General features: G+C 28.4%; 1 protein-coding gene across 1 annotated transcript in view; it reads left to right on the top strand.

Moving 5' to 3' along the window:
- The first annotated feature begins 15098 nt into the window (after positions 1–15098).
- LOC123300941 overlaps positions 15099–25874 on the top strand; it is a 48051-nt gene continuing 37275 nt past the window's right edge. The window contains exon 1 of the mRNA XM_044883619.1: positions 15099–15188. Within this exon, the coding sequence (XP_044739554.1) occupies positions 15110–15188 (79 nt within the window). The 5' untranslated portion in view covers positions 15099–15109. The remainder of the gene's footprint in view (positions 15189–25874) is intronic.

Here is a 25874-nt window from a genome sequence, read left to right as displayed (position 1 = left end):
AGTTAAAAGAAATGTATGTTTAAAGAATATTGCCACGTTACTTTCGAACCTAAGCAATATTTTATAACAATTTTATATATTAAGAAATATTATTTTCATGTTATCCATAAATTTAATACAAAAAAAAGAGAAGAAGAAAAAACTGGTTAACTGGCTAATGTCAAATTATCGAAATAAAATTCTAAATTGTATTATGAATGAATAAAATGTGTTTTACGAATACAATATTAATAAAAGTTGTAAAACAATTTATCCGTAGAAATATCTGTTTGTAAGCAATTTAGTGACAAAAAACGTGCTGTCCTGAGAGTCACAAAATGATAAAAAATCGAGTAAAATCGAGAGGTCAAGGCACTGAAAGAGGAAAATGGTAAAGCTTCGCATATGCCTATATAAAGCTATAGAAGACCCAAAAAAAGCTGAAATTGGTTTAAATGTCTTAAATTAATTATAGAATGAATTTCATTTGCCGTGGAATTCTTTGTAGGTACTTAATTAGTTTGTTAATGCTTAAAACAAATTGATAGTTATTTCTAAAAACAAAAATATTAGTTGTTTTGCAAATACGATCGATAAAAACTTGCTCGTTTTAAATGAATATTTAACAATCGTTTGAATCATTATATAATTTTTTATATTCTCCACCAATCAGTTCAACAGTTTCTTTTTTATAAAGTTTTTTCTAAAATTTTGATTTTCAATTTTTAATATTCTGCATGTAATTTTTGATAATATGGTACCAGGTTTAGAAGGTTTTTAAGTTTGTATTTAACAACATACTTTTTTTACAGCCATTTTTCTCCCTATCTTATAATCGAAAACTTGCTGGATCTAAATTTGAAGATGGATTCGGACAGACAAAAATGGGTGTTAGAAACACACCAAACAATTCTAGAAAATGATAGCAATTCCTTCAATTTCTTGACTATTTTTATAATTTCTGCGGTTCTTAAAACTTTTTCAAGGTTATAGCTAGCAGCGGTTTTGATAGGTGGTGAACAAAACAGAAAAACATTTCTTTGAATTTATCGGCTAGTTTATAGTTAATTTATCTAATAATATATATTTTTGAAGTCAATTTTCTAAAATGTCTTCAATAGAAAGTTTCAAAAATGAAACTTCCATCGAGTATTTCATTCTATTAACAATAAGACTATAAATTTATGAAATGAAATATTTTCTGTCAATTGGCTTAATTTATAGCGTTAACAATGGTGTAAAATTTCTCCACCTATGTTTTAAGAAGGCCTTTATTTATTTATCAAAAAATCTACTTGATTGTCTAAAATGACTCCATAAATAGTAAAAAAGTACACACAATTGTACTAATTTTTATTACATTTTCATGAATAATTCATATATTTTTTTCAATGAATATTCTATCAAATATTTGTCAGACAATATTTATAATACTTTTTTAAAGATGCGATAATTTATATGTTATTATCAAATTTATTCAAAGTAGAGGTGTCAGTACTCACACAGTTAACTATAGTAAAAAACCAGCCGTACCGCCATGACCAACCGACCAACCGGCTGGTGCTACGCTAAGTTGGTTAATTCACTTGACTCTGTCTATCTCCCTCTTTAAATATGGGCTAAAGGTAATGTATTGGTTAGTGTTGGTTGGCTATAATACTGTTATACCAATAGTATTTTACATGTACCGTGAAGTATAACCCAACAAACTTTACGATATGCATTTTTTATAATTGTATATACGTTTTCAAATGTAAATATTTATCATTGAAAATCCAGTGGGAAAGTTCCCAGCACATCAACTAGTTATGTGCGAAAAAGAAGTCGATTTACTGTTAGGCTACACGGTAGTCTCATTAGCGAATATATGAATGTTTTATCTATTACAGTACAAAATTTTCACGAGTAAATGAGATATAACCGCGAGGTCATAGATCGAGAAACTTGTGTTGTCTTGTGCAAAATAACCGTTGTAAAAAATCCAAGCCTATAACAAGAAAGATGTGGTGAAAAGGAGTAGTTTATTCTAGACAGCAAATTGAAGAGAATAAAATGAAAAATCCAGATGTATTAAAGTTGATGTTTAGGTTTGCTTTTCGATCAAAATCTATAGGAATTATTCTGAAATGATTCAACGGTTTATGAGAAATCAATTCAACGAAACAAATGCTTGTCACACCGGCATTGCTAGGATTACAAGGGGGATGGATACAGTCAATATGGCTGCTACAGAGTGTAAAAATATGTAATTTTTCTATTTCTGTGGTAAAATTAAGAAAATTTTGAAAGAAATTGTAAATATACCTACTATTCGCAACTTACATTTCATAAATTATCGTAAAATGTGATAACACAAAATTGGCCTGGATATTTTTCTCCTTTGTTGTTGGACTTATTCTCTGTCTACTTTTCAAGTATAAAGATCGCCGGGACAATATAGCGAAGTATGCGAATGAATAAACCTCAAAATATAATTATACGTGATTGGCTGAAATTTTGTTATATTTTCATTATTTTTATATACAGTAGTATGAACTACGGTCTGTATGGAGTATATATGCATATTAGATAGGTATTGTACGTGATACAACACCATGTAAAAATGAATTATGGATAACTTTTATCCATTCATCAAAATGTTCGAAAAGAAGTTACAGAAATAACTTTGTATATTTCTTTTTTTTTTTAAATTTATACATTTTAATTTAAAAATATTTGTAAAGTAAAAGATTATTTATTTACAAGTAGAGAGAAGTTTTTCATAAATTTCTTCTGTATTTATATAGGGGAAGGTGTTGAAAGGTAAATCCAAATTTGTATTTATGAGTTTTTTAAATCTATGAAGTCAATATCACAAGGACAATTGTCTCTGTTAGTAGCACCGCAACATTTGTTATTTTTTAAACCAGAAAAAACTAAGTAGCTAACTAGTAAAATTGTAAATTTACTTCCCAAAAAGAGCGAAAAACCATTCCATCTCATGGTACCTAGATCCAACTAAACTAGTTTGTCGACTATAGAGAAGTTTTTATCATTGTGTTAAAAAATGGGACAATATTACAGGCATTTTGTTCAGTATATTTTTCCGGTTCTAATTTTTTCATTCTATATTTTTCTGAATCCACATGAGAAATATGGTACAACAACTCGCTCACTTATAGCTTATGATTTACGTTTCGTGCGAGTGCAATATGCAATACTGAGCTTGTAAATATACAAACAAGTATTTACCATTTTTATTTTTAGTTGATTCCAAAACAAAACTGTATTGACAATCAATCGTCAGCCTATGTGTATTCTCATGAAATACCCAAATTCAAAAACAAATTCTGTTCAGTAAATGACAATATTCATTGAGAAATTACTAATGATTCAAGGTAAATATGACTCTAGACACCACATCTTACCTTATACGTTTTTTTTGAAATTATTAATATTTCAATTTTTGTTTTTATTTATAAATTAATTAAATATTTATAAAGATTTGATAAATGGTTAAGCCTTTTACTGCGTGTATCAGAATAATATTTCCCTAATTTAAACTCAATATTTGAACGGTCGTGTTGAACGATTTACGTTCAACACGATTTACGTTCAACACAACGATTTACGAAAATGTTTGAAAAAGCAACTGAACTTTCGTAATTTATAGCTTAGATGAAAAATTGTTCAAGTAACAATATATTTAGAAGTTAATTTCTTGAATATATTCCATAATAAGCAAAATAAGCTAACGTTTAATCCCGACGAAGTTAAGTTGGCAACCATGTTTGAGATTCTTAAGCATTGGGCAAACAATATTATAAGTCTTATTAAAAAAAAGTTGGGGATATTCAAGTGAATTATCACCTCCTAAAAAATTTGTTGGCATACATCAAATAATTATTTAATTAAGTTATATTAAATATTTAACCCACTTATCATATTTTTCATTTACGTTTTTGCACATTTTGTTCCATGTAAAAAAGATACAATGTTTTTGATAAACAAATCATTAATCTTGGTTTGTTGACAGGTTAAATTGTAAAACAATGCGAATGACATGATTTCAAAAAGTGTTCTTTCGTTATAACAACAATGGCAAAACAGTTGGTGTATTATTAAGATGAGAAGAGCAGCAGCTACACAAGTATAGTAAGGAAGCGCATGAAGAAGAACATCAGGCACATCGAGCAAAGATAAAATAAACATAAATACTACAATTATCTTGGATTTTCATACCTCGAAAAATAAAAAAAGATGTAACTTTCTGATACATGAAGCGGCCAATGAGAGAGAAGGGTGATCCACCTATTTAGTTGTTTTTCACGTGGTGATTATACCGCCCGTTGAAGCTTTAAAATCGTCTTTCAAGTGACAAAAATTCAATATTATTTGAATGAAATGTCGAGTTTAATATACCTGCGCCCTCATAAATTTGGAAAATATTGAAAACTTATTTTAGAAAGCATTAGAATGTTTAATATTTACACCATTCTTCAAAACTTCATTTATAATAAAAACATAAGATATTGGATTGGTATTTTATATTAACTTTAAGGATGCAATTAAAATGAATAGGTAAAATACTCGAATCGTTAAATTTTGCTGAAAATTTGGTTACCAGGGTATATCCGAACTGAGCCATTGCCTATAAATTCTTAGCCGCAGGGTTTGCTATTGAAAATACTAACCATTAGTCAATACTTTTTGCTTTCTTTTTTAATACATATTTTTAAAACAAACAAAGAAGTCAAAACAGAAAGTCTAACTCTGCATAGTGGGCGAAATCTACAAAATTTGAAACTATTCTCCCTGGAAAAGCTTTGATGGCTAATGTCACTCAAAATATGACCACCCGCATTTATAAAAGATAATCTTCTAAAACAACAAAAGCTCGGGAATATAATCTCTATGTATTATAAATGCGAAAGTAAGCATGTTGATTTGTTTGTTACGCTTTCACGCTAAAACTAGCGAATGGTTTTTAATGAAACTGTACAGCAATATAGCTCATACTTCAGAATAACACATGAGATATAAGATATATTAATAAAAAATAATAAAAAAATTAATTTAATTTGACATTTCCATAAATTACAGATTTCTGTAAAAGTAGTCATTTGACATTACCATAAATTACAGATTTCTGTAAAAATAGTCAATATAAAATATTTCACGGCCATCTTTTCTGATATACTCAATGAATAATTACGACTATTAAATATTTAAAAAATAGAAAACCATACATAAAGTTTGCCTGTGTAAAACAATCCTTACCATTATTTCGAGTGTTATAGAAAGAGGATAAGCGAGACCAATCTTTATCAATCTTTACTTTTAAACCCAGCGAAGCGGATGGGTATCACTCTAGTATTAAATAAATTATGGAATGAAAAACAAGGCTTATTTTATTTTCAATACTTTTAAAAACATCAAAAATATTGGTTTCAAAATGAAATGGTTTTTGAAGCAGTCTGCGTAACCAGTATGTAAAAAACATATTGGGAAAATTTTTCATGAACCATTGGGAAGATTTTTTATGAACCGACCAATTAGCCAATGTAATGTTGTTTTTTTTTTATATTTACTTGCACAATTAGTGCATATTTTTGGAGGCGTAAAAAATTTAATTTTTCGGAAATTCAATTTCGACGACTTACAAATAGCAATATTTTACTTATTTAACGCGTTAATTTTCTACAACTTTCAGCAATGTTTGTATATTTTTTGCGAAATTTGTGAAATAAACTCTTTGAAATGACTGTAGTAATAAACCTAGTATCGCAAATGACAAGTAAGCAACCAACTCAACCTAACACTAACAGCAAAACTTAACTGAAAATGAAATAAACACATTTATTTAATTTTCAGACAAAATTGTTTTATTATTATTATTATATATTTATGACAATGATAAAGTGATAGTTAAATAAATAAATAATGGGAATATTTCTTTCCATTTTGTATTTATCTACAACTCTACATATATACATATTAGTTTATTTGTCTTATGCATTTATTTTATATTTTACCGTCTTCGTTCGTCATATTTAAAATGTACCTGTCTTAGGTAAGTTAGCAGAACATAGTCGAAAATTAATTATTGCGAGATGAACAGTTATCATTGATTGAAAAAAAATCTACTTGAGTATGAAATATTTACATAATCGTGTCCGTAAATCTGTGTCGGTAGTAAATAACTGAAATATAATTTAATCGAGTTCTTAGTAATGTTTCAAGTTCCGAATTTACGGTCTCGTATCAGAAAACAACTAGAAAGAAATAAAATGAATAATTGTTTTTTTATTGGGGGTTTCTTTAAATTTTAATTTTTCATTATTTTATTGTGCTGTTTAAGTATATGTATACATACACTCTCAGTTTGATAATCTGGCACCAATTATAAATTATAAATTATAATCAATATCAGATTATCCTACACGCTATAGACCACAAAAATAATTATATTGGGTGACCTCAAAAGGTCTGTTCAGCGGTCTACCACACAAAATACAACTCAAAATACATCATTTTGTCTACCAGCTACTTTTTTACCTCGAATTAAAAAAAGGGGTGTTATAAGTTTGCCCGCTATGTATGTGTGTCTATCTGTCTGTGGCATCGTAGCTCCTGAACGGATGAACCGATTTTAATATTTTTGGTCTTATTTGAAAGGTAATTTAACGGAGACTATTCTTAGCTATGCGAGTTTAGTGTTACCGTACCCGATAAAAACTAAAAAATTGGCGACGATCTTCAAAATTATATAAGGAAGAAGGTAATTTAATAGAGATTGTTCTTATAATTTGTTAGCGGTTTTTTAAATTTTGTAAATTTCACTTGTTATTAAGGTATTTCTAACAAAGAAGGCACTCGTTTATTGTTCATCTGCAGCCCATAAGTAAGTAGGTCTTGTAAATTTACTTCTGGGCTAGACTAAATATCCGACAAAAAGTTACCTTTGCATATTGTTTTTTCGTAATCTAAACGTTCAATTTCATGTTATTTAGGCTCAAGGCATCTCAAAATTGATTAGATACATATATCTAAGTTACTTTTTATAACAAGAACACGAATTTAATCTGTTCAAAAACATCTTCTAAATAGCATGGATTCCTATCCTTCTTAAACTAATCTTTGAAATTTTTCATGTAAACTACTTTTAGTCGTGTATCGTTAGATATACCTTGAATGTTGAAGGATGGTTTCATATCCTTTAATCTTAATTATTTTTGAATCACGTTCTGCTAACTTTATAGACCTTCAAAAGACTATACAGTTTGCATCGTTCCTTGTTATCAACTGTGTGATCTTGGTAAATTTATATAAAAAAAATTTTAATTAAATAATAACGGTTAAATGTGTAATTTTATTTTTGTATATCTATGTGTCTAGTGTAGATAATAATCAGGATGATGTATCATGCTAAATTTTTATTAGACATATTAATTTAGAAAACATTATTTGCAAAGTTTGAAAAATTAAAAGATGTATTGTGTCTAGATCCTATTTTAAGCAGTAAAATATGATTTAAAATAAAAATGTGCGAATACTGTTAGAATCGCATTGAATACTATAATTCATTTCAAAATTTTAATATTTTTGTCAACGAAAGCTACTTTTTCTTAACAATTTTCAATCAATACGAATTTTTTTTTTTTTTGGACAATCTATTGGAAATTTTTTCTAAAGCCTACTTTTTATTGAAAATTCTTATCCTTACTAAAAACGTTCGAATAAGGAATATTGAATATTTGATATAAACTTAAAAATGTTATCGATATGTAAATTATAAAGGGCGTGACTTCTATTAACTATTACGAAGGCAAGACAATACCAAAAATTATTGAAATATTATTCTCCTTCATTTCATTGAGCGTTTGAAATTTCCCAAAAATTCAATTAACCATTTCGAATCCGACAAATAACTATGAACGTTATAAACTTCCTTAAAAAAATGAAGAATGTTTAAAAAATTGGATTTTGTATAGTAATTCTGTTCAAACACATTCTTTTCTATATTATTTCCACAATATTTTTGCATGCAGTCTTTTTGTGTACAAAATACAAATAAATAAGGGGTAGTATCATCCTATTCAATTTCTATATTTCTGCACTACACTTTTACATAGTTTCTCGTGTTTATTTATATTTATTTTTTTTCGGGGAAATTCTAAGTGAGTGCGAGAGCGAATGTTTGGTAGTCAATGTTGTGGATATGTATAGTTATATAGTTTATATGTAGTACAATACACACATGAATAAATATTGTATATCGGCAATATGTGCAAAGAATACATAATAATAATAGTTAAGGAGCTTGGCATACATTTTAGTGTAAAAATAGACAAGCTATCCATTTGCTTGCAATCATTACGACCCGCACCATTAATTTCCCAGATGATGAAAACAACCTTTTTGACTGGTTGTATATAGTATTTTTTTTTTTGGGTATTTGAATTTCAGCGCGTGAAATACCGAACTATGTAACAAGTTATTATTAAGTTTCTGGGGAATTTTTCTACTCAACAAATCATCAGTAAAAAGTTGGGTACACTGATTTTTATTTTTCGGTGCTCAACCGATGGGACAAAAAATAGAAATAATATGGGAGACAGCATGATTTCGAATAAATAAATGAATGTCATGGTTACCTTTTTCTATATACGTAAATTTTTCATGGACAGCGTAATCGTTGTGGCTTCAAATTCATCTTCAAATTGAAACACGTATCTTATTAATACTTTTATTTATTTATTTTGCATAAATGTTATATAGAAAAATTTACAATTCAAAAAGTTGGAAGATAAGAAAAAACTTTTAACTTTATCCATTACAGCAGCTTAATATTTCAGAAACACCGAGTTTCTCAGTTTTATCTCCAAATGTCAGCTTACCAACCAACGATTAAGAATTTTACATAGAAATGTATGTCAGCTCCTATACTATAATAGAATAAATTTTGTTTTTTTGATCATATTCTAAGTAAAAGAGAAAATACATATTTAGTAATAATAATACATGTTTACAAGTTGTAAATATATAATTTAATAAAAGAATTGCATTCACTATATGAGTCCATATGAAATACCCACGTAAATATACGTTTGATCGATAACATTGTTTATTTACGAATATGAAATTTGTGCGTTCATGATGTTGTCTTTATTTGTATTTATATGTAAATGTATGCTTAGGAATCTATTTGGGTATAAGTTGATTTTACTTTTTGGGTTAAATTTGATTTTGCCCAAGAATCCACAAAATTTTCAGAATACGTATAGGAAACAATAAAGTAGGTTAAAGCACCATGCAAAAAAAAAAAAAAAAAAAAAAATGAAGAAAAAATAATATTAATTGATGTGCGCATTTTGTAGACGCACGATAGTCTAAAACTTAAAATTTGACAAATAAGGATACATTTTATGGTTATTCCACGTTTAATTTGCGATATTTTAATTCAAAAAAACAACTTTTCCTAAAAAATTACTCAATTTTGTAATGTCTATTGCCGTTATCGATTGATATTTTTAAAACGCATACTTTGATGAATTTTTTAATGTTATAAATTTTTATACAAAATTGTTTTGATGAGTCAAAGAACCCAACTTTCAGTGATTGTTCTAATAATTTTTCCAAAAGATAAAGATTCTCCATAGATACAAAATTGTAGAAGGGTGGTTTATGAGAAATGAGTGCTCAAACTCAAAATATAGTTGAAAGCGCCAGATATAGGCAAGCTTAGGAGCTTATATCAATCGGCTGAGAAAAATATCTGAAAGAAAAAAATTATATTCTTTCAAAAATTTTGTCTCATATTTTCAGATATATCAAAAATACGCTACACAATGTGGTGACTAAAATGCAGTTCAAGCCCTCAGTTTATGGTTTGAAATAAGTTTTGCTTTCATGTTTTCCATCAGTTTTGGTTAAATATGCTTTTTTGTTAAACTAAAAATTTTTTGGAAAAGCTTGATACAAACCATATTTGGTTTGGAAATTTTATTTACAAGGCATTTTTCAGCATACTTATTTTTTTTTTTCTAATGGTTTAGTATACAAATTCCAAACCAATCCATTAAAAAAAATGCATGCTATTTTTTTAACCTATACAAAAATGTTGCATCTAATTTCGAAAATGTTTTTCAAAAAAATTTCATTACCAAAATGGATACCAACAATTCAAATGGTATTGATGATTATAATACAAAAAGTAGTGGGTTATTTTTTCATCTATGATCATCTATGATATTGAAAAAAAAATTCGTTGTAATTTAATATTCTAAAAAGCTAAATGAACAAAGAATGGAATAGGTACACAAAATATTTGATATTATCTTTATTTTTACATCACCAAAATGATTTCATTTTTTTCGAATTAACCCTTCAATGAACGGTTTGAAACGATTCTTTTTCTTCACGTGATTATTGTCTGAAGTATTAATGTCTGAGGGATTCATATAGTACTATGAAACTGGGTTTTTGGTGGTTTAATGTAATATAATTCCGAAACGAATGGCATAAGAGGTTTGCACTCTTTGAACTTTTGAAAATTTCAAAAAAATTTCACAAAAATCAGAAAGTAATCCCTTTTACGAAACTTTCTAATTGAAAGCTATCCTTGTATACCTTGATAGTAACGAAACGGGTTGACCTTTAACAGACCTTGAAAGTGAAGAAACAATCCAAGATGACTATGAGAACTCTCTCTTCTTTGATACAAACTATTTTTAACCACCGAACTAAAAACATGGGTGGTATAATGTGTGAGTCTGTTTGTCTGTGACATTATACCGCTTAAACGGATTAACGGATTTAAATTTTTTGGTTTCGTTTGAAAGGTAATTTAACGGAGAGTGTTCTAAGTTATGTTTCATGTGCGAGTTTAGAGTTCCGTACCCGAGGAAGTACAAAAAATTGGGACGATCCACCAAAAAGATTTAAGGAAAAAGGTTATTTAATGGAAAGTGTTCTAATATATGTTTAAAATGCGAGTTTAGGATTCCGTACCTGAAAAATTTGTCGAGAGTTTTCTAAATTTTATAAATTTCATTTGTGGTTTGAAAAGTTTTTTGTGCTTAAACTCTTTCCAATGATTTAATGTAGAAATTTCAACAAATTCAATTATATTTTTAAGCCATTTGATGATAATGTGAAACATTAAGATAATTGGTCAGCCGTCAACTGAATTTCTAGCTTATAATAATTAAGTAAGTAATGCACTTACTACTCACTGACTATGCAGTACAAATGTCATGTTTGTTTGAAATCGAACCAGTAATTAATTAATATTATATTAATTAGTTAATTGCACCAATATTTGATTACATGTCAAACTGACTATGTTCTGTATTTATGGATATAGTATATGGTATGGTCTATCATCCGGTTTTCCATACATTATTATAATCTATATTATAACAAATAACATGTACTTAGTCTTAAGAGTATTATTAAATGACATGTCCTTTTAATGATGTACATCGTGATTACTGAAAATTTAAAGCATGTCCTAGAAGATACTTGTATTTTGTTGATTAATAAAATTTTCTTCGGCTGTTTAGAGGGCAAAGAAAGTTCTGACCAGATTATTTTCGTAAAATCATGTTCTTTATCGTCCGCTTGGCGGATTGGGGTGAGACAAAAAAACACAAAGCATAAAATTTTGAATTTTTGTCAAGTAAAAAATATTTTTGTATTTTTTGATCAGTTTTAAGCAAAAAAGTACTCTTTTTTCTCTTGACGTTTAGTTTTCGAAATAAAAATTCACTGAGTTAATTTGCAAAGCTAACGAAAAGAACAAAGATCCAACCCAATTCTTACGAAAACTCTAGCTCTTTTTCCCTTGAAAATGCAGGTGTAGTGCCACTGTACGTTTTAGGAACTCGTTATAACAAGGAAAGAATTTCGAAATATTTTTGTCAAGGTCGCTCGTATATATTTATGCTAGTAAAATTTTCAAGCGTTCCAGAAAATTCTCGATTGTTCTGTTCCTTGAAAGGAGAATAGAGTTTTTTTATATTTGTTAAATATAATAATATATAAATAAATTTTTTTGGAATTTATTCATTGGCCATTTATTGTGAATTTTAATACTTGCGGAGTTTATATGTATTTTTAACACATAATTTGCAATTTCCTGATTACTGATATGTAAAAGAAATATCTGTATATTTACAGCGAACACAGATATACAAAATAAATACATAGTTTTACTAAAATTATTCTGATAACTTTTTCTGTTTGTCTCATATATACAAAAATATGAATGGTTTTTATGCTTTTAATCATAAAACTAAAAATGCTGAGGAAAATCAATTTTAATATTAGGAAAATCACCAACGACATAAAGCAGTCAATAGACTGCTTTAAAGAAAGCTTCAAACTTAAAATAAAAATATAGTAGTCTATGGAATTAGAAAGACCATCAAAAGAGATTAGATACTTTTACTCATACCATCCTTTTATTCACCAAAGCTCATTCTTACATTTTAATAGTATTGTTGTAAACTACTGTGGATACTTAATACCTCACCTATTTATTCAATATCTCATGAAACTCTGATAAAGACTGTTATCGTAAATATAATTCAATTCATCCATTTTCAAACGGCATATTATTTTTTCAAATAGTTATGTTTAGAATGAATATAATGCATAATTTCTAAGATTCTCTCCACGGCTTGTTTTATAACAGCCAAGTATAAAAATTTAATGCTCGTCTTTTAATTACATTATAAATATTTACTTTAACAACAAATAAAAACAATAATTTAAGTAAAAAAAAAGGTTAAAGTCATGATACACGAGTTAACACTGTTGTTTTTTAAATTACTATTATAATGATTAGTTACTACAAATCACAACACAGGAAAAAAGAAGAATATAATCATCTCCTTTAGATATTTGTCTGCAATCAACGGCGTTCTCGTTGCTACATACAATGTCTACCTACTATCATTGATCGGAGGAATCTTTATAATAGCCTATATTCCAATAATAAATTCAGAATCGTTCGCTCAGATGCTACATGAGTGGCATTGATAATGCTGCTTAAATGAAAGGCTTCGTGGTAAAGTTTGCAAGCGTTGTTGTTGATTGGTACATCTTTTTGAACAGGGAGCGAAACAGAATATGGTTGGCATTACAATTTTAAACAGAAAAAATTCAGTCTCCGTGCCCGTGGCTTAAAACTGACTAAAAAAATAATATACAAGTGATAAATATCAATAGTAATTTATTTTCTTTATATTTATAGGCAATTTTATTACAGATATGATATTCAACTTACATACTGAACAAAATTATCGCTCAGGCTTGTTCTTTCTTCTTACTATTTCTCTAGCCTGTTTTTTTCTAAGCGGTATATTTTTAGACCATGTCTTTAATTTTCATCATTAGCCAGCGTAATTAATTTTAAATAACGAAAATTGATAAATAACGAAAATGGATAAAGATATAAGGAAGATCTCCCTATAGGACTCTATAAAAATTATACGAAATCAACTTTTACATGGGAGAGTGTTTAGAAAGATAACGTGAAAAGTAAAGTAGGAACATAACTGTATAACCGTTAGTTTCAGGGATTATTAGAAATATAGTAGTGTTGTCTCATCGTGAGAGCGCTAATAATGGAACCAACAACAAAACCCTATATTTCAGAGAAGCACACACATGTAATATTGCCTCAGCCAAGACACAAAACAAATAAATCATGCTTTTCCATAGACAACGATGCTCACAGTCCATAGACTGACTGTGAGCACTTTGATGCGTCAAACCATCATTGCCTGCTGCTTAAGACCAGGATAAATATACCAGTGTGACCATTCACTTCATCCTAACCGAAGCCGCTTTGATGTGATGCTAGAAGTAGGCAATTATTACACACACTTAGTTGAAACAATAACTTATGCTTAGCTGGCCTAGGCTTTTATAGTCAATTTTATGTTTCAATTTTGGAACTTCAAACCCCTGTTTACAATTTTAATCAATGCACTAGGTATGATTTTACAATAGTTTTTAAAACGAATATCTAATCATTATCCAAATTTAAACCTGCGATGATTATATAAAATCAATCCATAAACCATTCACAATTTTGGGCAAGAATAAAGTCTATGGAAATGATGAAGAAGTTAAGTATTGCAGGCCACAAATGTAACATATACACACGTACATAAATACATACCTACTCACATGGGCCAAGTCAATAATTATTACAAATTGAAATTTTCAGCAGGTTTTAGTTTTGAAATCGCATGTGTGTGTAGGTAACTACTTACATATACAGTACATGCTTAAATGTATGAGTATATGCTAGTATCGTACGTACATCTCGAAGGCATCTTTTCGATACAACATATAATAACAAGTACCACTCACATCACATATTCTATCTTCTCTGATATATATTCAATGATTTAACCAATATTGCTATAATCATCAAACAGGATATATGTTTCCTTGTCTGATCCTCACGTATTATTTATTATAAATATATAAGAATTTTTGTATAGAATTTAATCTTGATAAGTGAAAATACTGCATTAAAGTCTCATTTGATCATTTTTCGTTAAAATGGTGATATATTCGGAGGTTAAATTACTGGCCTTGTTCAAAAGTGAATTGAAAAGAACTCATCGATAAAAATTTGATAGAAAAAACATTTTCAAATAACCATAATCTTATCTTTGCTTTTTGTTTAAAACCAACTTTCATTTTACGCGGGCACAAAGTCTGGGAAGTATAGGTTTGTAAAAGATGATTGTTCGAACTCAAAATACGGAAATTAAATAAAATTGTTTGAAATACGTGGAATTAAATTGTTTTAAATACGTACAGCTTGCGTTCAATACACAGAAATAGAAAATTTATCAAGAAAAGCAGAGAGTCAAGCTGCATGATATAATTATTTGTTCATTTTTAATTATCTGTTAAAAATGACAATTTTTCCCTCTTAACTACTGTTGAAAATTTAACTATGAATTGTATCAAATCTAACATTATTTAAAGAATAGAAACATTATCTTTAGCTTATGTAAATCTATCAATGAAAGATTTATCACTTTCAAAAGTAATATAAATAGTTAGGAAAAAACAAATCACAAAAGTTATCAAAGCAGTCGGCGGAATGATTGGTGTAACAATGATAATGAAGAACTCAATTTTCGTTTGGTCGCTTTTCGTTTTGACGAGTGTAATTTCGGGGCAAAATCGAGACTCACGTAAGTAATTGATTATGAAATATTTTTATGTTACCTAAAAGAACGTTTTCCTCTTTAAAATTATTTCTCTTTATGTTTTTCACAAGTGCTATTATTGTTTTTAATTTGGGTTTATTTTTATTACGAAAATATTTCAAAGAAAATTTCTGTGGACACTTGAATAATTTTCTATGCTATCAGATGGATTTTCTGTGCTATCAGATGCACGTAAAAAGTACAAGAAATTTTCAGCCACCTGACATGTTTGAAATTATGCCTTTTTTCCAAACCTCCAAAAAATAACAAATAGGCCATAGCCATGAGTAGATAAATAGATTGGGTTCCACTTTATTAAACTCTATTGCAGTGAATTCTCAAACTTCAATGTCCTTCAAAAATAATTGTCGAATAATGAGTATTACCGCAAGGCGGATGTCTTTTCTAATAGTAATTTTACTTCGAGTATCACGATATTTATTTCCATAACTTCTTTAACAATTAATTAAAATAACATCAACTACCACATGTGAATCAGACATTATAAACCAAAAACATACCTATGCCTTTATAAACGTATACATACCATGTATGTATACTATCAAGTAGAAGTTGATGATGGTTGCCCTCAAGCCAGCTCTTGCCATTGTCCATTGGGAGTTTGATCTTTTAGGTTCCTGTTGGATATAAATATATACCATAACCAACCAAGTACAAGTATCTTTGTATCGTTCCCATCTTAATACTTAAAGTCTATACATATACATATTATTTATAAATGTGTAATGGTTTGGCTTTTGGACATACCAACCCTCTAATTTTTATGTGCATTGAATATAAAATTTCCAGTGGTAATACAATTATTATATTGGTAATATTGATGATCATGTTGATGACTAGCAATTTAATAGTTCATTTGTAATCATTCAGTTTAATTTTGGGAATGTTTTTATTAAATAGAGAATAGAGACCCTGTAAATAATGTTAATGGACGAATTTTTTTTTATTAATAATCGAATCTGGTGCATTTCGTATTTCTCTCACATTTCTGTACATAATTATCAGAAAATGTTCTACATAACAGAAAAAAATAATTTTTGTTAATTATTTAACGATAATTTAATTAAGAATTGGAAAAACCATAATTTAAAAATTGACTAAAAAGTAACAAACAAAGTTTGAAATTAAACAAATTATAACAGATAGTATGAGTTTATAAAACTAGTTAATTGATATTATATTTTTAACTCCCGACTAAGAGGAATGTAAGGAAACTAACATGTCTTTTTGCCAAATGAACCTTTATCGGTCTTCAAAAGTGAAAAAGAATAAAAGTAGTTTTATCTAATACAATAATTTCTTCACTAATACAATATTTATTTCAGTTACAAATTAAAGCCAGTAGGGTCTATACTGGGATTGTCAGATTGTCGGCCAAAGCAATAGTATCGAAACGATTTTCATCCTTAGTAACACTAGCATTGAGTAATGAAAAATTTCGTTAGAAAAACTAAAATCGACCTGTCAATGCCCTTTAAACAGTTTTGATAGTCATATTTCAAATGTGTGACCTGAGGCCATAGTTCTGCATATAAGTTAGACACATATTTGCCAGAGTGAAAAAGTTTGTAAACAGTATTGCATTTCGTTGAAACTATTAGTTTTTGTAGACATTTAATTATTCTGTTGAACGTAATGTAAAGATGTAAAAAAAGTCGTAATGTAATAATTTTCAGACAATAAGAATGATGTTTTGTAAAAACTGTTAATTGAAAAAGCCCTTCGTCTTAAATAAGAAAACCAATTACATTAACCATTTAGTTGATACATCTTGCTTTTTTTGTCTTCTGGTTGTGGGCGTTGGTGGTTAGTTTTGTGTGGCTGTGAAATAATAATAAGTTGTGCATTTGTCTATAACAACAAGTACATTAAATTAATTAAATAAATAAATTTATATCATGGAAATAACATTTTAATTAAACGGACCAAATTTTTTTCCAAGTATATAAATTGTATTTTGCATTCACTCACCATACTCTGTATAAAATGGTTTTTGAAAAATAACGGCCGACGACAGTAAACAGTGCTTAAAACAAATTTAAATTTTAAATAAAACGATACGTATGAGTGCAACGGATGCATTTTTCCGGGAATATTTGAGTGAACCTAAAACAGAAAGAAAAAAATCTAAGCTGTTGATGAAAATTGTTCGCTTATCTTATTTAGTACATTTTCATAATTAATTAGAGTAACCTATGTTTATTCAGAAAATTTACGAATTTTTGAAATTCAATACTCAAACAAACAAAACAACAAAAACCATTCTGTATTATATTTAGACTTTTCTTACCTACATCAAAAGACATTACAATTTTATCCTAACTTTTCTTTGGATACTTACTCACTTTAACATTTGCTCTTCATTCATTGATGAAATTATCAACTTTTTAAAACTATCGATACCTTAGAATCGTAATGAATGTGTGAACAGAACAGCTATCTTCGATAAAGTTAAAAACTCAATTTCCTGATCGAAAATGTTTGGTATTTTGGTTACTTTTGTGAATTTGCGGGTAAAGCGTTTATTTTACAAATTTTTACTAATTTGATGGATTTTTGATAATTTTAAGGTTTTTTGTTTATACGTCGATATTTGATAAAAGTGGCTAACAGTATTTTAGTTTTACTAACATAGATCAAACAACACCAGCGTTTTATATTTTGATTTTCAGTTATACAGTGTGTCTCGCGTTTAAGATGAAGACACCCTCATATTTGCGTTATTTATAGGAATACCGAATTTTTGTACAGGCACAGGCATAGGCTACATTTTTTACGGTGCCTTACCGAAATTAGAACTTTAAACTGAGCTTACTATAAATAGACAAATAGGGCCGAATCTTAATATTTTGTCTAGCGTAGGAGATGGTTATAGATATGTAACACTGTATATTTACGATCGTTTTAAACTAAAACGATTTTGAAATGCAGGATATACACATATACACATAGGAATTCAACCAACAGGCGTTATCAATCACATTTTATATAACCATAAAATTTTAATTATCAATTTAATTTTTTTAAGTAATTAAAATATCAATCACATTTTATATAACCCTAAATTATAATTATCCATTTATTCGTATCTAATTTTTTTAAGTAATTAAAAGAAAACATTTCTTCTTATCTGGGTCTTTCTCTTTATTATGTAGGAATACAATCATGTATTCAAAATGTGTCAAATAATCTAATTGACAATAACAAGAGTAAAAAAAGAACTGAATAGACAAGAGGTTTTTTCATCACATCCCTTATGTTTAAATAAAAGAAATTAAACTTGAAGAGCTTTGCCTCTTATTAATACATACAAAACACATACTATACATACAAATGTAAAAGTGTCATTTGATAATTCAAAAGACATAACGAACTTAACGTATCTCATCACGATAATACATAAAACCCTTGTCGATAGATACTAGAATTTGAGAGTGAGTTTTTCATCAAATATCTAAATCACCACCCACATAGAGAATTAACTACATAACATACTACACAAGATGTGGTGGGTTTGCCCTTTATAGGCCACACCAATAACTTTTGATTTAAGGAATTTATTGGATTCATCTATAATTTCATTAGTTTTTCCAGCTAAGAGATATTCTGACTAGCGCTTTTAATAAGAACTCATATCGTCACTAACGAAGGTATTGTTCACAACAACGTCAAAACACATCCATAGTTTTACACTTACGTGGTATACGACTATGAGTCGATGAAAAGAATTTTTATGCCATGTATATATGAAATATACATAGTATATTAAGTTTAGTCCCAAATTTTAACGCTAAAAAATATTGATGCTACGAAAACAATTATGGTAAAGGTGTTCATAGAATCATATAACTAGTCCATTTTCGGATGTCCGTCCGTCTGTGAACACGATAACTCGAAACCGAGAAAAAGATATCAAGCTGAAATTTTTACAGCGCACTCAGGACGTAAAAAGTGAGGTAAATGAGCAACATAAGTCAATTGAGTCTTAGGTTCGTAGGACCCATCTTGTAAACCGTTTAGAGATAGAACAAAAGTTTAAATATAAAAAATGTTCTATATCAAAACAACTTTTGTTTGAAACATTTTTTTGTAAACATCACTGTTTACTCACGAGGGCACACATTAGATGCAAATTTTATAGTATGTATTAATATGGGATTATCAGTTATGTATGTGTGACATGTTTAGGTAGGTATGAAATGTGATCAACACATGGTTTTGGTCTATACATGGTTTTTCAACAATTAACTCAGTCAATTGTTTGTTTTCAATTGTTCAATGTTATTTTTCCATTACAAGAAATCAAAACTATTTATGAAAATTTTTAAAAAAATTGAAAATGTCACGTTTTTAACTGTCGAAAATTGAAAAAAAAGATTATTTGATATAAATGAATAATAATCTTCAAATTTTGATATGATGATATAGTATACAGCAATCCACATTACTGAAATGTCTTGGAAATGAATGGAATAAAAATTTCTACACAATTCAAAACTCAAAGATAACATAACAGTCATTTTATGTTGTGAACACAATGTCTTTCTATCAAGTAGTTAATAAGATATAAAGATCCCCCTATTTCTTTAGTATGTGTATATCCAACCCTAATTCATAATCACCCCTCAATGTCGAATAGAGAATCAATCTTTGGCTGTCAATGAAAATTTTGCACCAGGATATTCTAACGGAATTACTATACTCTAGTATTCTATATATACAATTTATATTATTCTTATCAGTATGATCAATGAGATCGTAACAAATTTTATAGAATGGCTTTTATGTTATCTTGTAAAGAATTGTCAATCACGCTCGCTGGATGCTCTTCATTCAGTGTGTTTTCTTTTATTTATAACGAAGAAAATTGTTTATTTTTTTAAATGTAGATATGAAAAATTGATAGGTACAGTTAATCTCTTATAGCTTATTATAAAAGAAACTCTCTTAATTTCTAATGTAAAAGATTACTCCACAGATTAAAGTTTTTATTTACAAAAGAAATTGAAAAACCCCCGACAAATATTTCGGTTACGGAATCCTAAGCTCGCACTTGAAACATGTATAAGAACACTCTCCATTAGCTTACTTTTTTCCTTAAAGCATTTGGAAGATCGTCGCCAATTTATTTTTCCGAGTTCAGAATCCTAAATTTGCACTTGAAACATAGTTAAGAACACTCTCCGTTATAACTTTTCTTGGTGCTTGAATATTCTTGCAGGTATTAGCAAATTTATCTGGACAGAAAAGATCCAAGGTATGTATGTTCCTCATCTATTCCAAATAGAAACATTTTATTTGATTCTATACTTATTAAACAGTAAATGTTTCCACAAAGTTTTCCTTGTATGCATTTTTTGAAAGGTGACACACCAAGATGATTGTACTATTTTACTTTTTTGTTGTTCTACATCATATTGAATTACGTGATAGCACAAATTTAAAGCTGAATAAAGAGGGCGGTTCCACAGGTTTTCATTTGAAGCAACGTACAATAATTATAAAGGTAAAATATTCAACAAATAATATATTGGCAAAAACTCCATCAAAAGTTACCAAAACATTTAATTTTACCGATCATAATCTTTTTGAGAGCACTTACTTTAAGTATTTTATTCTGAACAGCCCAACCTCTCTCGCTTGAAGATTTTTACTAACCTCTGACGGAACGAATCACATGAGTAGTGAATATCATGAATGACATCATGATTTTTAACCCCGAATCAAAAAGGCAAGTGTTTTAAGTTTGAAAGCAATGTGTGCGTGTCTCTCTGTCTGTCTCTGCCATCGTCGAACAAGATTAACCGATTTTGATTGTGTTTTATTTAATTATTATTTTTTTTTTTTTTGAAAGGTAATTTTATGACGATTGTTTCTGACTATGTTTCAAGATACAGTCTGAAGGAAGATACAAGGAAAATAAATTTCACTTATGTATATCGTGTTTGTACCAAATCTTATGTTTAATGATATAATATGTGAACATTCTGTAACTTTTCTAATTTTGTATTATGATGGATTATTTGCTTTGAAATATTTATATTAAATTTCATGAAGGTAAATAAATTAATATATTATTGCGTGATTTATATAAAATTAAATGATTTGTTTTTCTACATATATTATTTCACGAAACCCGTTAAAAATGATGGACGCAGACACTCATTTTATGGTAAATATACTTCAGCATCGTTTTGAATTAGTTCTACTTTTTTAAAGCTCATAATCGACAAATAACAAAACCTTAAAAATATAAAAATCAAATTAAAATGCTCTACATAGGTACGTTACCCTTAGGTACTTTTTATAATTCCGTCAACTTCATATGTGATACCTAATATCTATGAATGATGAAAGAGAATTTTTTTCGATGACATGCATACTTGGCAAATTATTGAAATGAAAACGTGAATCTATGAGTATTAAATATTAAGTGAAAGTGACATGAAATTTCATTGTGTTATAAAGATTTAATTAGGCAAAATTGATCAAACAATTTGTAATAGCCTGACTTTCCCATCAAAACTGATCTTTTAAACCGTGGGTCATTGAAGAAAATTCGAGATTTCATCCCATGGCTTTCAACCCAAGACTGTTATTGTTTCAATATAAAAGCTATTATCCTTTTTATTTAAGACTTGATCATAATTATGAATTTAATATTAATGATTTGCATAATTTGAGAATTTGAAATATTTTTTTAGACACCGAACATCAGACACTTGACGTACAAAACAAAATAATATATAAACATTTAAATATGAATATATTATATCAAATGAAAAATAGACATATTTTTTCGATTTTGGTTACATAACGTCATATTTTCCATCTTTCATAACCAAATGAAGATTCATATTTCATATATGTGTGATATAGATAAAAAAGTATCTTATTATTGTACAAAAAAATGTAAATATATTAAAATCATAGTACGTGTTACCTTTGTGTCAAATTTACATACTTGAATATGATTGTGAAAGACCTGGAGATTTGAATATTGGTTGCAGTATGCTAGACTAGCATTGCTAGAAACTCGGTTGTTTTTAAGTGGAAGGAAACTGAACGCCATTGAAGTTCTATTAATTGAGTTCAGATCAACACATTTCAAGCTTTGAAAAATGTGATTCCACTTTTATCCACATTTTTTAAGAAAAATCTATAACTTTTTCAATTGTTATAAAAGTTATTGCTGCCACTAGAAAACATTTTTTTTTAAATTTATTTTACAAACATTTCTGCACAGAGGCGTCGCTAGCCAATTGATCAGATGAGGGCAAACCGAATTTTTGAGCTTTTCTTACACATGTGAATTGATTCCCAGATTTGATCAGAGTAAATTTTGCTTAGTTGATTGTAGATGCTTTGGATTGCCCAACTCATGCTACGCACTCTTTGGAATAATTTCGCTGGAGTAAGTTTATTTACCTGGGTATTGTACACGTTGAACAACTATAAAACCTTAAATAAACAGTGCAAATACAAATAAATAAATAATATTTTTTGTAATATAATTCGTGCCACAATTATCTATTAAGCAATACGAAATAATAAATAGAATTTTTTTCGAATAAAATTCATTTATCTCGTTAAGCTGAAGAGATACTACGTATGTGATAAAAAAACGGTACATACAGTAATATAATTGAATTGTGTATAAATGTTTGTATTTACTGAGTGTCTCTTTTAAATCTGTCACTGCCAATGTTGCATAGGTAAAGTCGGCAAAAAAAATTAGGCATATGAAAACGCCGCTGTGAATGGAAATCGGGCATTTAGTTGCCTTCGCGCTTAAGTTTGTATTGGAACCTTAAAACTATATTTTGAACTTTCAAACTGATATAAAAATTAAAAACTCATAATTTTTGTATTAAAGCAATTAACACCAATTTAATTAAAAGTACAAGTGAAAACAAACAATTGACTGAGTTAATTGTTGAAATACCATGTATAGACAGTGTTGATGACGCAATCGCTTGTTTTTTCACGTCACGTAAATAACAAAAGATATCCACTTTTAAATAGCCACACACACATAACCGATATTCCTATATTAATACATACTATAAAATTTGCACCTAATTAACGTCCTCGTGAGAAAACAGTGATGTTTACAAAAAAAAGTGATGTTTCAAACAAAAGATCTTTATTTTTTTATAAGGAACATTTTTTACATTTAAACTTTTGTTCTATCTCTAATGATTTACCAGATGGGTCCTACGAACCAAGACCTATGATGCTCATTTACGAACTTGACCTCACTTTCGTTTTTGAGTTATCGTGTCCACAGACGGACGGACGGATAACCGGAAATGGACTAATTAGGTGATTTAGTGAACACCTATGACAAAATTTTTTTCCTAGACTCATTATTTTTAAGCGTTACAAACTTGGGACTAAACTTAATATACTATGTATATTTCATATATACATGGTATAATAACATTAATCTAATATTATACATATGACCAGCAAGACTATTTCAATTTTTTAACCACCGAACTTAAAAAAAGGGGTTGTTATAAGTTTGACCGCTATGTGTGTGTGTCTGTCTGTCTGTGGCAGTGTAGCACCTAAACGGTTGAACCGATTTTGATTTTTTTTTTTTTGAAAAATAATTTGAGAGAGTGTGTTCTTAGCCATGTTTTAAGTGCAAATTCATGGTTTCATACCCGAAAAAACTAAAAATTGGTGATGATCTTCCAAATCGAAAAGGCTTTAAGGAACAAATTTAGAAAAGGCTTTAAGGAAAAAAGCAATTTACTGGGGAGTGTTCTTATATATGTTGCGTATGCGAGTTTATGGTTCTATAGCCTAAAAATTTGTCGGGGGTTTTATAAATTTTGTAAATTTTACATGTTAGTGAATCTCACAAAAAATAAATTTCTTAACTTGCTATTTTACAATTTTCGATACAAAATTCATCGTCGAATATTTAAAAAATAAAAAGTTTCTGATACTTTATTCTGATTAATTTTTCTTCACTGTTTTTCTTATTCTAGTGAAAGAAATCTCTCACAATAACATATTTTTGCAATGCGAATGGCCATCCGGTAAAAATTTGTATATATTCAATATAAATACAATACGTTCATAGATCTTCTACATAAATATCTACATAAATAAATTCGTTATAAGTTTTTTGTTGACAGGTTTTATATTATTTAATTTATGATTTATGGTATGATTTTGTTGAGAGACATACAAACAGACGCGCGCGACGTGAAGATGAAATCCATACATTTCATGATTATTACTATGTGTATACAATATATTATGTGATTTTTATCAACTTATTTAAATAAGACTATAAAGGAGATATAGGTATAATATGAGATAGACAGACGGTCTTATCTGTCATCACACCACCGTTACAGTTGTGAAACCTTAGAGGTCAACAAATAAATGAGTATTTGAACAAAAATGTTAAGGTTATTTTATATTTTGAATATAGGCATTACGAAATGATAGACCACACACAAATTACAATCCAAAATGATTAACCAAATTATATTAGACAAGTAAAATTTACAAAATTTAAAAAACCCCCGACAAATTTTTGGGGTTCGGAACCCTAAACTCGCACTTGAAACATATCTTAGAAGACTCTTCATTAAATTACCGTTTTCCTTAAAGCCTTTTCCAAATTGAACATCATCGAACAACATTGAACATCATCGCCAATTTTTTAGTACCGGGTACGGAACCCTAAACGCGCACTTGAAACATATCAAAGAACACTCACTTTTTACACTTGCGTATAAAAAAGTCATTTCGATTCTGTCACTTAGTTACGCAAAGAAAAAATTTTGAGAAATTTTTTTTTTTATGGAAATAATTTTTGAAATTGCTTGTTTTGAAACTGTTTTTTCCTAGAAAATTGTCCGATTCAGGTTGATGTCTAGTTTGTAGGTAAATTTTGATTTCATTTGTATCAGAAAGGTGACTTAAATTATAATAAAAAGAGAATGGTAAACTTACGTGACATCATTGGTAATTTTTTTATTTTGCTGGTTTATGAGCAGTGCGACAAATGCAACAAATAACAAAAAAGACTTTTAAATATTACGAAAAAGCTACTGCAGAGTGTACAAATTCCCTACGGGATTATATGTATTACAAATAACGATACAATTAAGTGAAAAAGATAAAAATTTTTGTTGTTTCATTCTTCATCACGAAAAATAAAGCATAATACTTTTTATTCCAGTTATGTCGATTGAAAAATTCATTTCCTTTCAAAAAATTTTCGTTTGGCCTAATGCATTGGGCCTAATACGCTAATTATTCCTACCATAACGATAATTTTTTCCAATTTGATGTAAATAATTGTGACTATTAAAAAAGTCATTTTAGTAAATGATTTGTATTTTATTACCAATTAATGATAGATTACAATTTTCAATTTAATACATAATGAATATAATTCCATTTCAATTGATTGACATTAATGAAGACATATTCAGGGATATACAGACATATTCTTTATGATTAGAAAATACAAATAAGTCGTATAATATTGCATGGTAGATATATTTTTTTGGTGAGCAATCGGATTCGTGTGATATATACGGAACTATAAGAAAATAATGAAGGTAGAATACCTAAAAGCTACAAAGAGTTACTAAAATGACCATGGTTAACACATTC

This window comes from Chrysoperla carnea, chromosome 5 (genome assembly GCF_905475395.1).
Source record: "Chrysoperla carnea chromosome 5, inChrCarn1.1, whole genome shotgun sequence".
In the NCBI taxonomy this organism is placed as follows: domain Eukaryota; kingdom Metazoa; phylum Arthropoda; class Insecta; order Neuroptera; family Chrysopidae; genus Chrysoperla; species Chrysoperla carnea.
This window is presented reverse-complemented; position numbering and strand designations above follow the sequence as displayed.